Source organism: Nicotiana sylvestris, chromosome 5 (genome assembly GCF_000393655.2).
Source record: "Nicotiana sylvestris chromosome 5, ASM39365v2, whole genome shotgun sequence".
Lineage (NCBI taxonomy): Eukaryota > Viridiplantae > Streptophyta > Magnoliopsida > Solanales > Solanaceae > Nicotiana > Nicotiana sylvestris.
In genome coordinates this window covers 180,125,810-180,141,633 of record NC_091061.1, presented here as the reverse complement: position 1 = coordinate 180,141,633, position 15,824 = coordinate 180,125,810, and the positions used below count along the sequence as shown (strand labels likewise).

The 15,824-nt window shown below is 34.6% G+C and overlaps 3 protein-coding genes across 6 annotated transcripts; 2 read left to right on the top strand and 1 right to left on the bottom strand.

Annotated features, from left to right (window-relative positions):
- The first annotated feature begins 988 nt into the window (after positions 1-988).
- LOC138869735 (TPD1 protein homolog 1-like) lies at positions 989-2,405 on the top strand. Its single transcript, XM_070147389.1, has 2 exons — positions 989-1,058; positions 1,990-2,405. The coding sequence occupies exons 1-2, from the start codon at positions 989-991 to the stop codon at positions 2,403-2,405; spliced, it is 486 nt and encodes a 161-aa protein (XP_070003490.1).
- A 1,116-nt stretch (positions 2,406-3,521) lies between these two features.
- On the top strand, positions 3,522-10,310 carry LOC104228570 (uncharacterized). The gene is made up of 20 exons (XM_009781048.2): positions 3,522-4,744; positions 5,490-5,693; positions 5,851-5,955; positions 6,156-6,221; positions 6,304-6,468; positions 6,767-6,841; positions 6,943-7,088; positions 7,361-7,496; positions 7,589-7,658; positions 7,751-7,881; positions 7,960-8,016; positions 8,111-8,293; positions 8,385-8,477; positions 8,897-8,982; positions 9,078-9,144; positions 9,224-9,290; positions 9,372-9,508; positions 9,711-9,802; positions 9,894-9,960; positions 10,080-10,310. Exons 1-20 carry the CDS (start codon positions 3,545-3,547, stop codon positions 10,245-10,247), a joined length of 3,315 nt encoding a protein of 1,104 aa, XP_009779350.1. The 5' UTR covers positions 3,522-3,544; the 3' UTR covers positions 10,248-10,310.
- On the bottom strand, positions 5,630-14,109 carry LOC104228569 (uncharacterized). Of its 4 annotated transcripts, none has more exons than XM_070145720.1 (5): positions 14,008-14,109; positions 10,934-13,221; positions 7,618-7,890; positions 6,396-6,538; positions 5,630-6,310 (listed from the first exon to the last, which is right to left on the bottom strand). In XM_070145720.1, the coding sequence occupies exon 2, from the start codon at positions 13,217-13,219 to the stop codon at positions 11,684-11,686; it is 1,536 nt and encodes a 511-aa protein (XP_070001821.1). In that variant the 5' UTR covers positions 13,220-13,221; positions 14,008-14,109; the 3' UTR covers positions 5,630-6,310; positions 6,396-6,538; positions 7,618-7,890; positions 10,934-11,683. The 4 variants fall into 4 exon arrangements, with proteins under 4 accessions (XP_070001821.1, XP_070001820.1, XP_070001819.1 ...); XM_070145719.1 differs by having other exon boundaries at positions 5,630-5,916; XM_070145718.1 differs by having other exon boundaries at positions 5,630-6,538.
- Between the last annotated feature and the right edge of the window lie 1,715 nt (positions 14,110-15,824).

The window sequence follows — 15,824 nt, the reverse complement described above, 5'->3', positions numbered from 1 at the left end:
TGATTGTTCACCCTGTCGTAACATGATCCAAAGCATATTTTAGATAAGTTAAAATTAATTACTCCTTCCGTCCCAAAAAGAATGTCAATATATTTTAGATTTCGGAATTCAAGCTTCTTAATTTTGACTTAGGGATACTGCATTTTTCAAGCGTATATTTGCTAATGTCACCAAAGCATACAGTATGATTTTCTAAAATTTGTTCAATTACAAATGTCATATTTCTACCTTCGTATAACGAAGAATGGTAATATCTATTTATTAATTAACAGGAATTTGACTCGCCCATGCATGAACTACTCATCAATAAATGACTTAAATTAAACTTCGAGTCTCTAAATAATTTAGAATTTTATATATATTTACCGTATAAAAATTTTCTTACACTATCAGCATACTTTTACATATTATAGAAGATTATTTTCCATTTTTTAACGATTACCCATTAATTTTCCTATAGAGCATCATATGTAGTTGCATTAAATTTAAGTACAAATTTCCTTACACTATAAGAATATTTTGACCTTCTATAAAAGATTGTTTTCCATTATTTTTCCTGCAAGCACTAATGGGGTCTTATAATACACGAAATTATAATTAAATAGTCAGATCCAATAGGGTTCTAATTTCGAATGATTAAATAAAAAAGAAGTGCATTTGAAAAAAGAAGAAGGAAACTAGGGAAAAATTAAAAGAAGTGGCAACTACTAGTATTTTACAATATATTTTGACCTATTATAGAAGATTGTTTTCCAATTTTTTTTAATATTACCAATTAATGTTTGTATATAACATCAATAAGAATTTGCTTATATATAGTATCAATAGATTTTGACCTATTAAATTATTTTCCAATTTTATAATGTTTTGGTCCGTGAATAGACACTATAAATATCCCCAATGCTCTAATAGTTTCGTACCCTCAAACCTAAGGTTTTTTCTTTCTATATATTTGCAGTTTTACTTTGAAAAATACAACTAAATGACAATGAGGAGTATTAATGGTGAACGAAGCCTTTTCATGGTTTATGTTGTTTTCTTGCTTGTTTCATTCTCTGGTATATATATCACCTCTTCTCCCATTTATTATTCTTTTCTCCTTTTATTTTTCTTGTTTATTTCGTATTATTTTCCAGAAAATATAAGTGAAGTTGGAAAATCTAAATGTTTGTGCATGTACTACTGTCAGACCTCTCTATAACAGCATTTTTATATAACAACCATTTACTATAAAAGCCATATTTTTTTCAGAATCGATTTTTATGTTATGTTATATATCTTCTATAACAACACTTCACTATAGCAGCCAAAAATATAGGAACAAATGAGGTTGTTATAGAGGTTTGATTGTATATATAATATATCCATATACTGTTAGACCTCCTCTATAACAACCATCCTCTATAGCACTTTATTATAATAGCTAAGTTTTCTTTGGAACCATTTTTAATATTATGTTATCATATATGTTCTCTATAACAACACTTCACTATAACAGCCAAAAATGTCGGAACAAACGAGACTATTATAGAGACACTGTATATATACCCTAGCTTTTAGTAAGTCATTCTCTATAATAGCACTTCACTATATAAACTCTCATCTTTCCTTCTCCCTTTCATTGTTCTCTTCTCCTTTTTTTTATTCGCCAGAAAAGAAAACAAAAATCGGAAAATCTGAACGTATATGCATATATAGTTCTTCACTATAACAACCAAATTTTCTTTGGAATCAATTTTAATATTATGTTACTATAATATATATTTTCTATACCAACACATCACAGTCAAAAAATATCAATTGTTATAAAGAGGTTTGACTTTATATACCTAACTTCTAGTAGGATCTCCTTTTGGTTAACTTTTAGTGAATTTTTTCCCTTAATTAAGGATTTACTCAACTACTCTTAACTATCTTGAATGTTCAATGTCTAATCAAAATCTTGAATCAAGTATTCTTATTAATATCTTTTGACTGTATTACATGCAGTGATGCAAGTTAATCATGCATTGAAACTAGCTGAGAAAGTTGGTGCTATTCAAGAAAATAACAGTAATGGCGGTGGTAGTGGTGATGAACGCTACAACTCACAGTACGAAGTAGAATTATGTCGAAAAGACAGCATACAAGTAACTCAAGGTCAGTCAGGAACACTGAATGGGATTCCAGTGTACTCAGTCACGATCATCAACACATGCAACTCTGGAAGTTGTCTTAATATTCACTTGAGTTGTGGCTGGTTCAGTTCAACAAGACTCATAAATCCAGCAATTTTTAGAAGACTTGGTTATAATGATTGTCTTGTAAATAATGGAAAGCCTTTAAAACCTGGACAATTACTTAATTTTCAATATTCCAATACTTTTAGTTATCCTCTTGCAGTTTCTTCTATTAGCTGCAACTAGATATGGTTTTAGTATTAGTATTAGTATGAGTATATATGCTCGAATTAATAGGATTATATTAGTTAGATATAGAAGCTTTATATAGTTCAAATTAGTGGATATTAGAAGTTTTATGCTATAGTTGTACTCGTCCTTTTTTTTTTTTTCATTTTATGGGTCTTAGTTTGATTTTATTAGATACAAAATTAATAAAGTAAAATAAAATTTTTGAATCTTGTGTTCTTGAACTAAACATGCATGATAATAATAATAATATCAAAATTACTCTTTATATCTTGTGTTCAAAAAAATTGACGGCTCAGATAATCTTTTACCATAATAATCCTTAACAGCTTGTTTGGATTGTTGTTACATGTCATTTGATAATGTATTATACTGTATTATAATGCATTGTATTGTATTGCTTGATGAACACAATGTTTAGATAAATTATATCGTTTGTCGTCGTTTCATGATGTCATGCACTAACATTATGAATAATAAAAGCTTGCAATACTACTAAGAAAAAATAAGATACGGAGTAGAATTATTATATAAAAAGTATGATAAATGATAAAATATAATTATTTAATAATAAGGAAGGGCAAGCTGAGAGAAAAAACAAGGAAATGTCGCTACCACACTAAAACCATCATTTCATAAAGAGACACTTTTTATCGTTACGTAACGATGGGTTTAACGATACGATACAATAAAATTTATGCAACAATCAAAACAAATATTTTATTTAAAGTAACAATACGATATAATACAATAGGTAGCAACCATCCAAACAAGCGGTTATATTATTTGTATATATACATTGATCAACTACACCTTAATGCCAATCAAATAGTTGAATAAATCACAATCCACTAATTGAATTTTCTTACATTATAAGCTCTATAATTTCAATCCTTTTTTTTTTTTTTTCAAATTATAACAAAATTCTTTAACTGTAATAATAAGGAACTGATCCACCTTAACAGAACATAGAATCTTAGCCGTCAAAATCTTTAATCAAAACTCAATCACAACCGTTAATCAACCAACCGCCTAACAATTACAACAAATTCCGTCTATTCAAAGTTCAAACCCCGCCAAAAACCCCATTTGACTAAAAACGAACTTCACACAGTTCCTTTCCAAAGCTCTCTTCAATGGCGTCACCCGAATCCGCAAAAAAACTATTCGGACCCGACCCGTACCCAATGATAAACCTTCTATTGCATCTCCATTGCGACGACGATCATCTTTATCAACAAGCAAAAGCTCTGTTCAATTACACCAAAAACCATTACCCAACTGCTCTAATTCTCAAACTTTTCGAAATGATTCAACGTAACCCTTTATCGATCACAGGTATTCGCTGTTATAATCTTCTTCGCGATCTTCTTCCTTCGCTTTGGGTCCGTCTTCCTCCATTTACACGTAAAGACTTAAAAATTGGGTTAAACTATCGTTTATGGCTTGAAAAAGATTATGAAACGTTAAAAGCTTGTGTTTCTTGCGTAGCAAGTTTAGCCGGTTTGTTATTTCCTAAAAATGAATGGGATAACTTGTTTTACTTGATGTTTCAAAAATTGGGTTCGAGTGGTTTGTATAGAAGATTGGGTGCTTTGTTATTATGGAATGACTTGATTCCTATTTGTCCTGAGGTTTTTATGCCTTATATTGATTTTTTGATTGAGGGTTTTAAGGATCTTATGCCTACTGTAACGGAAGATCATCGGTGTGGTGTTGCTGCTGCTAAGGCATCTGTAAAATTGGTTTTGTATTTGGGAAATACCGCGAATTATAGCAAGTTTTATGATCTTATGGCGTATGTAATGATGACTTTGTTTATGGCATTAGGTGAGGAAGTTCTTGTGTGTAGTCTTCTTGAGGATTTGATAATTTTAGCCGGGGCGGAAACTGAGTTTTTTAAGGTTCAGATTGATGTTGTAATTGACTCAATGGTGAAAGTAGTTGGGAATTTGGAGTTAGAAGAGAAGACAAGACAACTTGGTATTGAGTTTGTTTTAACAGTTGCTGAGGATAAGGAAAATGGTTGTGGAATGATGCAGAAGATTAATAAGGATGTTGTTTCTAAGTTGCTTAGTCAGTTAATTGTGATGTTAGTACATATTGAAGATGATCCTAATTGGGGAAATGCAATTAGCGATGATGAAAATGCAGGGGAATTGAGTATGTGTAGTTATGCTATGGAAAGTTTGGATAGGTTAGCAATTGCATTGGGAGGAAATGTGATTTTGCCTAGTTGCCCTGAGTGTTTGTTCAACTTCTTGTATGATGAAAATTGGAGAATTCGTCATGCTGCTGTTACTGCAATTGGTCTGATTTCCGAGGGTTGCTCGAAGGTAATACTCTCTTCGTTCCATTTTATGTAGCGCTCTTTCCTTGTTATAGTGAGTATGTTCTGAAAAGAATGTTACATTTCTGTATTAAGAAACTCTTTAACTTTCAACTTTCCGTCTTACCCTTAGTAACATGTTCTATTGCCGTCGAAATGTTATACTAGCATGTTTAGACTGCATGTTCTTAGGGTACTTTTGGTATGTGTCAGAAGTAAAACACTGTCAAATAAGATCTCCTTAACTTTGTTTTCGTTTTACCCTTTAATTGTTCATATAGTCATAGGAATGTTGTAGCATGTTTAGATTACAAGGTCGAAGGGTACTCCGCTGGCAAATACATAAACAAGCTCTTAAACTTGGCCTCAACTGGCAAGTATGCTCTCCAATTTTAGGTGTGCATAAGTAGGTACCTCAACTTGTTTTCACTTTGTCAATTAGACACTCCAACTTTCAAAATGATCATCTAGACACCTCCATAACTTATGTGCCACGTCAGCATTTGTTTTTATGTGTTCAACTTTATACAAGTTGAGGTGCCTACATATCCACACTCAAAGTTGGAGGGCATATTTGCCATCTGAGGCCAAGTTTGAGGGCCCATTTATGTATTATGCCTTTTGGTATGTGTCAAAAAGTAAAACACCGTTAAATATGATAAGACAAAGGGAGTAGTTCAACTTTATTGTTTAGAAGTGAAAAATGGGCTTAATATTGTTTTTGTTTGTGATTTATGGTGTGGAAATTCCAGGCATTGTCGCAGGATATGGGGCAGCTTGTAGAGACTGTTGTAATGCTAATTCATGATACACACCCCCGAGTGCGCTGGGCAACAATTCATGCAATTGGTCAGCTATCAAAGTATCTGAACCCTCATTTTCAAGAGCAATATCATCAACAGATCCTCCCAGCTTTGCTAGAAGTTTTAGATGATTTTGACAATCCCAGGTTGCAGGTACTTCACATCTTCTTCTCTGTATCCTTTTTTAGCTACCACCTTTTAAGGTTGGCCTAATTTTACAGCTTTTAAGCACTTTGAACTCCTAACTTTTCACACTTGTCCATTGCAAATACATATCATTGCATACTAATACTATCTCATTTATATATAGACACGTGCAACTTCAGCAATACTGTTGTTCACTCGCAATTGCAGTTCAGATGTCTTGAAACCTTACCTGCAGAGAATAGTGAGTAAATTAGTTGTGTTTCTACAGGTATGTCATTTATTCCAAATCTATGAGATATATAGTGTTTACATCTGTAAGAGTAATGACATAATGTTAGTGTTTGATGAGTGTGTGTTGCCACATTCATCTGGCAGCGGTATACATTTATGTAAGAGTAATAACATAATTTTTTAACAGTCATATCTCTTATATTGATTTGGACTAATAAGTTACTTGCTGAATTCCAGAGAGGAATGACGATGATGAAGGAAGCGGCTCTGGAAACTTTAGCTTCTTTAACTATTTCATCACAGGTACTTTTGTTATCAAGGGTGTTACTGTTGTTTTCTTTCAATGTTCCGGTTTTCTAAACCTCATTTGCCTGGGATATTGTAGGAGGACTCTGCATACATATATGATTCAATAATGCCATATCTGAAAGTTATCTTGGTAACTGCTACTAAAGATACAAGTCGCATGCTCCTTACCAAATCCTTGGAATGTATTACCATGATGGCAATGGCTGTCGGGAATCTAGCAATCCTTGATTATGCTGAGAAGGTGAATACAGTTTATATCTTCTATTCTCTTGTAGCCGGCATTGTATAAATATTGACTGTGTTTCCTGGAACTGACAAATAAACCAATGCAGTGAACATTTAAGATTTAAAGTTAGAATCACATAGCGGTAAAGCAACAGTTAAACCATTAAAATCAGGGCAAACTCGAGCATGGACAGCACATCTTGTAGATACAGTTCTTATAGAGAAACCTGAAAAACAAATACATTTATACAGATTGAAACTATCAATATCAGTTAACTTCGGAAACTGCATTTACCAGCGATGTGTCATTTTAGGTCACTTCTGAGCTCATTTCACTGCAAGAAACTCACATGGAGGTAGAAGATCCAATGAGGAGCCTTTTGTTACAAGTATGTTGATACACTTAGAATTTTCTGCAACTTCTCTTTTCTATTTTTGGCTAATTTACACCATAAACATTATGGTTTTCATATACTTGATTCGGTTACAGGCATGGGGTAGACTATGCAAATGCTTGGGGACAGATTTCCTTCCTTATCTGAGTGTTGCCATGCCCGTCGTACTAAAATCTGCTCAGCTAAAGAATTATTTGAGTGTTTCCGACAATTCAGACACAGAGGATTCTGACGATGAAAGGTTGGATCTTCCTAAAACACTCGGACGAAATTTCACTTATAATGCATGGCAGATGTATTAGTACTATCTGTGCATGTAGATGGTTGTGCATTTCACTTAAGTTGCTTATTTTAGTGACTGAGACTATGGTCCCAACATTGTGTCACAAAGATAGTTTGAGAAATGTCGATTTCAGTAAGTAATAAAGAGAAACAAAGTCACTAAAATAAGCAACTTATTTGGCATAAATCTATTGAGGATGTCTTCAGCTGACATATAAATATCTTCTGTAGCATGATTAAAGTCACTTCTGGGAATAAAAAGATCGGGATAAGAAGCGCACTTCTGGAAGAAAAAGCCTTGGCCTGTCATATACTAAGCTGCTTTGCAGCTGAGTTAAAGGAAGGGCTGCATTTATGGGTTAATGAGGTATGTCTTCATATTTACAATTTACAAGGATTAAACTTGTGGTTTCTATCACATGAAGATGAAGATTTCTATCTAACTTGTGGTTTATACAGGTTGTTAGTGCTTTAGTTCCAAATCTTACCTTTAAATTCAGCGAAGAAGTAAGAATGGCCACCATTTCTAGTAAGTTTCTACATGTGTCTTTCTAATCATTCCTTTCAGGCATTCTGAATTTCATCTGATGTTTTGCTGAATTGCATTTATTCCTTTTGTAGCAATGCCATTACTGTTGCATTCAGCTGCTTTTGCTGTGAGGAAAGGCCTTCCTGTAACAGGTTGCGGCAAGCCCCCAGTTCAAAAGCTATCTGACACCATAATCCCGGCTTTGCTTGATGCGTTACAGAAGGTAATTAGCCTAGATTTGCAGCAAAAGTTTAATCAAATATCATATTGATACGATCAGTTAGTGTTTCTTTCCCTTTAGGAGTCAAAGGTACAAATTCAAGCAAGACTATTGGACGCATTCAACGAAAGCATTCAGGTCAACATACTATTTTCTCTTCTGTATACTATTCTTCGCATGTTTTGCCCTTGAGCTTTATTTGACTGTGCACTAAAAGGTACTTACTCAACAGATTCCAGGTTCACATTTAAGTAAACACCAAGCTGCAAAATTTGTTGATCGCATATCAGAGGTTCTCTCAACTTGCTCATACCGCAAAACAGAAAGAGAGAAAAGAGTAAGAGAGCACAACGATTCAAGGGAGCAGGAACTGCTTAAGGAGGAAACTGAGCAACACTTAGCTATATGTAGAAATGTTAGTGTTTTATCTCAACACAACCTCTAATATATATATATAACAGGATCTTAGACTTACCTTCGTTAGTTTCTCTGTTTCCTGAACTCAGATCGGTATTTGCCTGGGAACTATGGTGAAAAACCTCAAGGCATCATTCTTGCCCCTTTTTGACAAGTTTTTGCCTCATGTATCACTTATGTGGGTAAGTTTCTCTCTCTATCATGTACTATACAAGTAATCCAATTCGTGACACGTCCTACTGAAGCATCAAGAGTGACTAAACTGATAATAAACTGCCATTTAAATCAGTCTATTGAGAAATTGTATGGTGACACTTTTATGGTTTCCTTGACATTACACATTTCCTTTTCACTATACTCTATTGTGGAAGGGGAGCCTTGGAGCAACGGTAAAGTTGTCTCCGTGTGACTTATAGGTCATGGGTTCGAGCCGTGGAAGCAGCCTTTAATGCTTGCATTAGGATAGGCTGTCTACATCACACTCCTTGGTGTGCGGCCCTTCCCCAGATCCTGCGTGAACGCGGGATGCCTTGTGCACGGGGCTGCCCCCTTTATACTCCTCTGTGAGTTTCCCTTTACTTTTCTACATACTTCTGTACAGAGTAATGATAGAACAGCAGAAGAAAGAAGAGTTGTAGTGCACCTTTTCCGTGATGTCGCTGAGCAGTGCCGAGAAGATGCATTCAGGCAAGTCTTGTCTTTTGTGCTTTCAGTGGCTTATTAGTCAAGGATAAGCACAATTGGCTTTAGCTGAACTTCATTTTTTGATTATTTAAAAGCAGGTACTATGAGGATTGGATACCTCTCCTGCTGAGAGTTTACGATCATAACAATCCAGATGTTCAGCAGGTTTTATTCCCCTACTTTTACAGTTGTTTCCCTAGAAAATCAGTCTTATATATTTCAAATCTGACATTATATTTTTCAGCTAGTAGCAACTGCAGTTGGTATTTGTGCTGAATTCGGAGGCGATATCCTCAAGCCTCATACTATAGGTAATTTGTGCATTATAATATGCTTAAGATATTTATTTTCTCCACTAGCAGGACTGACTTAGCTTTCTAATGTTGTTTCAGTAATATTCAATCATTTAAAATCTGTAATGGAGCATCCTGATGCAAAACGTCCGGATAACATCATGGCTTATGAGGCTGCTGTTTCTACCTGTGGGAAGTTAAGCCAGTTTGTCTGGGAAGGCATTTACACCTATAAGGTTTCTCTCTTACTACTCCTTCCCTATATCATTATTATAAATAACACACATTCAGTTTGCACTAAAAGAAAACTTCATACACTAGAACACACAAACACACAACACAAATTTACGACTTCTCTTGATAAATTTGTGGTTTATTGGCTGACATATTATAAACTTTCTTGACTTTCTTGATTTACAAAACTATTTTACGTGGCAGTTTATCTTGCTTTGGCTTAGCCACTTACCAATAAGGTGTAATTTGGAAGAGGCTAAAATCAATCACGAACTGCTTTGTTCGATGATGGAAACGTAAGTTTTTTCAGTTGAGCAATGATCAATAAATGATTATAAACCTTCAACATTTCTTATGCATTGCTAGCTTTGTGCCTTGTTCTTTCAGGTCAGAGATGAAAATTATTGGCCCTCAAGGATCTTATATACCGAAAATAATAGCAATTTTTGCTGAGGTAGTATTTCCTTTTCCTGTACCCTTTATCCTAAAAGTTTGCCACATCATTAGTTAACTATACCTGGTCACTAAGGTATCCTCCATTTCATATATTGTCTTTATTCTTTTTCTCTTTAGGTTTTATGGGCAGGGAACAATTTAGCAACAGAAGAAACTATCAGGCGAATGATCAATCTATTGAAGAAGTTCCAAAGGGAACATCAGCCTTCTGTCATGTCCAACATATATGCAACATTACCTTTACCACATCAAAGCATGTTGCGCACTGTCTTGTCAACCATATAATTTGTTTGTGTATTCATTGAGTAGATACATGTATAGAACACAGAAGGTAGCTAACAGAAAAAGTAGCAGACTCAAACTTGTATCGACAGAGAAAGATCCCCACCCCAAATCTTCCTCCTAGTACTGTAAAGAGTGCAGTTGTATACAACGGATGAAGCATGAGATTTTTGTGTTTGAAAGGAATTTACCAGATTTTATGAAAATAAGATCTAAACATAGATGGAATGTTAGTACAAGTCTTTCTGCTCTATCTTGTGCTATATTTGAGGTGATTCTCTGTCATGTATTAACTTCGAATTGCAATTTAGTTTGACCTCCTTTATTTAATCATTCATGGTAAGAAGTCAAGTTGAACCTATAATTTTAGGTTTCCATTCTTAGTTACACTACCAATTTTGGCAAAAGCTAGAAAAATTCTAAAGTGAAAAGGAACAAAAGATGTGATCTGTGAAGTGCATAAGAGGTGGATTTCTGTGGATTTGGGGACTTTAGACATTGCTATTTGTTATCATGTCAAATATGAAACACACACACTAGATTTTCTTCTCTATGAGACAACGAAATGGAAAAAGTTGTCCCGTCGGAGACTTAGGATAAAATTGGAACGAAAGAAAAAGCAAAAGTTAAGACAGAAATGTGAAATTGCAAAAATCTAACTTCAATGAGCTTATTGTCCTTTAAGTTACCTGTTGCAATTCCCCCTCAAGGTCATGTGGCACTGAGGTCTCGTCCACCGTTGTAGCTTGTGTGTACTTGTTTGAAGTGTACTAATGGTGAGAGACATATGATGACAGTTCTGATGAAAAGAGAGCTTCTGGCGTTTCAGAAGAACAAGAAACTTCCAGTTTCTGCTTCAATTCCTTTCGTTTCCGCATAAGGCATTCATCTCCCAATTCTCAATTCATTGTGAAGTACATCGAAAAATCACTCTTATATGACATATAAACCATCTAAAGAATGGAAATTCAGTTGCTGAACTGCATCAAATACGGCGGAAACACTCCCAAAATTCTATTCAATACTGTGGCTATTGTTTCCTCGGATTTGGTTTTTAGGAAAAATCAAGAGAACTAATTTCCAGTCATCGACAGTGAGATCCCAGTTACACACACTTCCAAAACATTACCTTTTGGTCTATAATATTGGAGTAACCATAATTTGTTCACATAATACAGCTAAATCACATGAAGCCAACCAAAATAAAGCAGGCATTTAGGCATAACAGACACGAACATTAGTAAGGGAACGTTCAGAAGGGAACAATCAAATGCCATAAGATGGAAATAGCCATCAGATAATCATTATATTGAAATAACAAGAACTAGTTGTACTAGTACTAGAACCCAAAATTTACGAAGGCACTGACTTGTACGACAAAATAAGACGAGCTTCAGGGACAAACTTCAACTTCCGCTTCCAATTCACGAGTCTGCAGTTCACTCCCTTATGCAATCTTCTTCAACATCAATATCACTAAGATCAAGATCAGCAAGTAACTCCTCCAAAGGAATAGAAGGAACATCTTCTCCATCAGCAATAGATGTGACTTCCGATCGTTGATATTCCTTATTACGATACAATGATATGTTGAACCTCAGATCAGGATTCTCCTCTAAATCTCTCAAGAATTGTTCATATTCTGAGTTCAACTTTTGTTCCTGATCTCTACCCTTGCCAGAGTTATCGACTTCCATATTAAGCGACTTAAGCTTCCAAGATCGATGCTTCCCACGTTTCTTTTGGCGCTTCTCTTCATAGCTTTTCTTAATTAATATCACCTCAGGAAGGACAAGACCTTTGTATTTGTCTAACTCAATATCATTATTATTTGCTCTATATAAATCATAACCGAGGGCATAGTCTCCGGGATGTAGAAGATGGCCTAGATGTGTTCTTACGGAGAACATAGTATCATTTTTCCCGAAATCAGATACACGAGCCACTTGAATATCAGCTAAAACATACTTCGCGCCCCCGATATTAACTTCTTCAGAAACCACATCAACATCTAAAACTACATACTCGACGAGCTGTCTACTAGACAACAAAGGCTTAAACGACGCCCTCCAGTACTGATCAGCATCCAAGAAACAATGCCTCAAAGTAAACGGATCTAGTAAAGCGATACTGTTGCTCACTTTGGTGCAGATCACAAGAGGACCGACATTTCCTAAACTAGCGGCCACTTTTGGAGGGAGACATATCAAATCCTCACGACAAATCGGGCAGATTTCTACGGAGAATGTGTACTTATAATTGAAGTTATTGCTCTTGTGATCATGAGATACAAGTTGCTTGTCATTTCGGCTCCGAACAGGTACCACCCGACTCACAAAGTCCACAAACTTCAAAGCATGACTTCTATGTGCAAAGAAGAAATCAATTCCCTGAACCAACTGTTGAATTTTTATGGCACGATTTGCAGCCTCGTGCTTAAGAATGAGCTGCTCCAAATAGAAGAAAGTTCTTCGATGAGAGACGTGCTGTCTAAGCTGCACAGCCGCCACCCATTGATCAGGGTTAGCTTGCACCTTTGAACAAGATTCACACATTTGGTCTTGAACAACATACTCAACGGTGTATGTTTGTTCAAGAACAGCTCCGTTTAGTACCTCTTTTTGGACTCTAAGCCTAACATTAATCCTTTTGGAATGAGGTTCAGTCCAAATAAACTCAGCATTCATCAACTTAACTTTATTTAAATTCTTCAACCTCTTGATACAAAAGGTGAGTAACTCCTTCGATTCGAGCTGTGCTTTGATCCAACTCCTTGGAGGCTGCAAATAGCTATCGCATTCGGGACAATGGATAATCACAACATGTTTTTGTAAGCCTTCTGTTATATCAACTTCAGATCGCAAGCATTTAGCACACATATTGGCAGCATTTGGTTGCATCAAAATTCCGCATTTGCAACATAATACACTGCCTATTGTTTGTTGCACTGTAAACATTCCTGATACTTCTGCCATACCTGTAAAAAAAAAAGGATTGTTACACAAATAGCCTGCCAGATTCAATGTTTACCTTTTCTAGCCAGTATATATAAATTATACATTGATTATACACAGTTATATGTATATTATACATGAATTATATATATGGTATACATCCGCGCTATTATTAGTTTAAGAGATTAGGTGGGCAGCTATTTGGGTCAATTTTTCTTTAAAAAAGGAATAAAAATAGATTTGCACACATAAAAAAAATCAACAAACTAGACATAGATTTCCATGGCAGATAACAAGCAGTAAGTTACATATATTTTAATTTTCAATTATCCTTTGGTTGTATTAAACGAGAAATAAACTGAAACTGAATAAATTCTCCAAAATAACAAGTACTCCCTCTGTCTGAACAGTTTTTCAACTATCAGTTACAATTCATACAACCTTTTACTATATCATTTCTAAATATATAAATTTTATTTTTAACAAAAATTAAGAGATTGTTGTCCAATTTACGTTAAAAAATTAAATAATTTTATTCCTATTCAGCACTCCTCTAATTCTCTATTTTTTTGGGAATAACATCAAAAAAAAAATCGCATCCCAACTACTTCTCATAATCCTTTTACAAATTTGAGATATATATTAAAACATTATTAAAAAAAAAACACCCTTTTCTTCCTGGTACCAAATGATAAGAATTGGAAGATCACAAACAAATAAAGACATGAAATTGATTTGGGAAAAAAAAAGAAAAAAAAATAGAAATAAAGTTTTCCAATTTGAGAAACTGAATTGTGAGATTTATATACCTGAAATTGGAGAAGAGAGAAAACTGAACGATACAAAATTGAAGTTGGTAATAATAAGGAAGAAATATGTGGAGTTAATATTTTTTTCTGGCGTTTGTTGTTATTTTGGACCTTAAAAATAAACGAATTTAACCGACTTTAGGAAGAGTGCGGCGTCACTGCTGACTACTTGGTCTTCCTTTGCTATTGAATCATCGGTAGAAATTAAAAAATTGTCAGATTTACAAGTGGTCATTCAAAAATAGACAGAGTTTCAAAAGTAATCGAAATTTAGCCATTTTTCATGTAAAGATAAATTTGAGCGAAAACATTAATCAAAATTCGGAAAAATACTCCAGCATAATATACTAGAGAATGGAGCACCGATGCTATAATTTCCAGTATATTATACTGGAGCCAGCAGTATACCTGTCCAGCATAATATGCTGGAAGTTCATACATAGGTGCACCGAACTCCAGTATATTATGATGGACCGGTCTCTGTTACAGCAAAATAGTGGCTATTTTTCAATGACTTGGCAAACGCTGGTTATTTTTGAATGACCAGTTCGAAAACTGGCTAGCTTGTGCTATTTTGACTTCAATTATACATGTCAAATAAAGAAGTACATTTACAATTCAATTATACATGTCAAATAAAGAATGGGAGAAATTTAAAAATAGCCAGATTTACAAGTGGTCATTAAAAAATAGCCACAATTTCAAAAGTTATCGAAATTTAGCCACTTTTCATGTAAAGATAAATTTGAACGAAATGTTGTTTAAAATCCGAAAAATACTCCAGCATAATATACTAGAGTTCCAGTATAAATATACTGGAGTTCCATATAATATATCGGTCTAACATAATATGCTGGAAGTTCATACACAAGTGCACCGACCTCCAGTATATTATGTTGGAACTTTCTGTGTTGCAGCAAAATAGTGGCTATTTTTTAATGACTTTACAAATGCTGACTATTTTTAAATGACCAATCCGAAAACTATTAACCCGTGCTATTTTATTAGTACATTTACATTACTGTTTAGCTCAACTACATAAAATATGACCTTAAAAGTAATAAAATTGCAATTATAACTTATTTGGCCCGACCTATAGGTCCACTGACATAAAGTGAGGAGTCGAGCCTGAACTGTCGAATCGAAGTTATTTTCAAGACCATACTTTCTACAACTAACATGTGTCCAGTCCAGCAGGAACGCGAACTCGAACCCAAGTGGTATGGTCATAATCCGCAACAACAACAACAACAACAACAACAACGTAAAAATTGCACGGGGCGCCCTATTTGGTCGCCCCCATTTAACATATACCCATTTTTTAAAAAACTTTTAACTTGTACTCACCTTTTAAATAACTTCAGCCCCCTTTCTTCTCCTCCCCCTCCTCCTCCTCCTCCTTCTTCTTCTTCTTCTTTTTCTGTTGGTGCTACTATGGAACTTCAGTTATTAAAATTTTGTGTAGACATATCTGGTTCAATGATATGACGAAAATTTTCTTACACTACTGTATTCCAGTCAAGAAATACGAATGGATCTGCAAGTGGTCATTGTTTGGAACCATGTCCTTTTTCACTCTTAACTTCAGGCTAAAGTGAAAGCAATTCATCACAAATTTAGCATCTTGCCCATGACAAGGAAACACCAAGTTACTTGTATAGTTGTATGCAATAAGAAATAAAATGTCCATTGCTTATATAGTCCTGAAGTTTTTATAAATGAACTAAGTTCGACAGTTACAAAACAAAAATTTTCGCCAATTACAAAAACAAAAATTTCAGTTCTAGAGCTGAAATTCGCCAATTAGAAAACAAAAA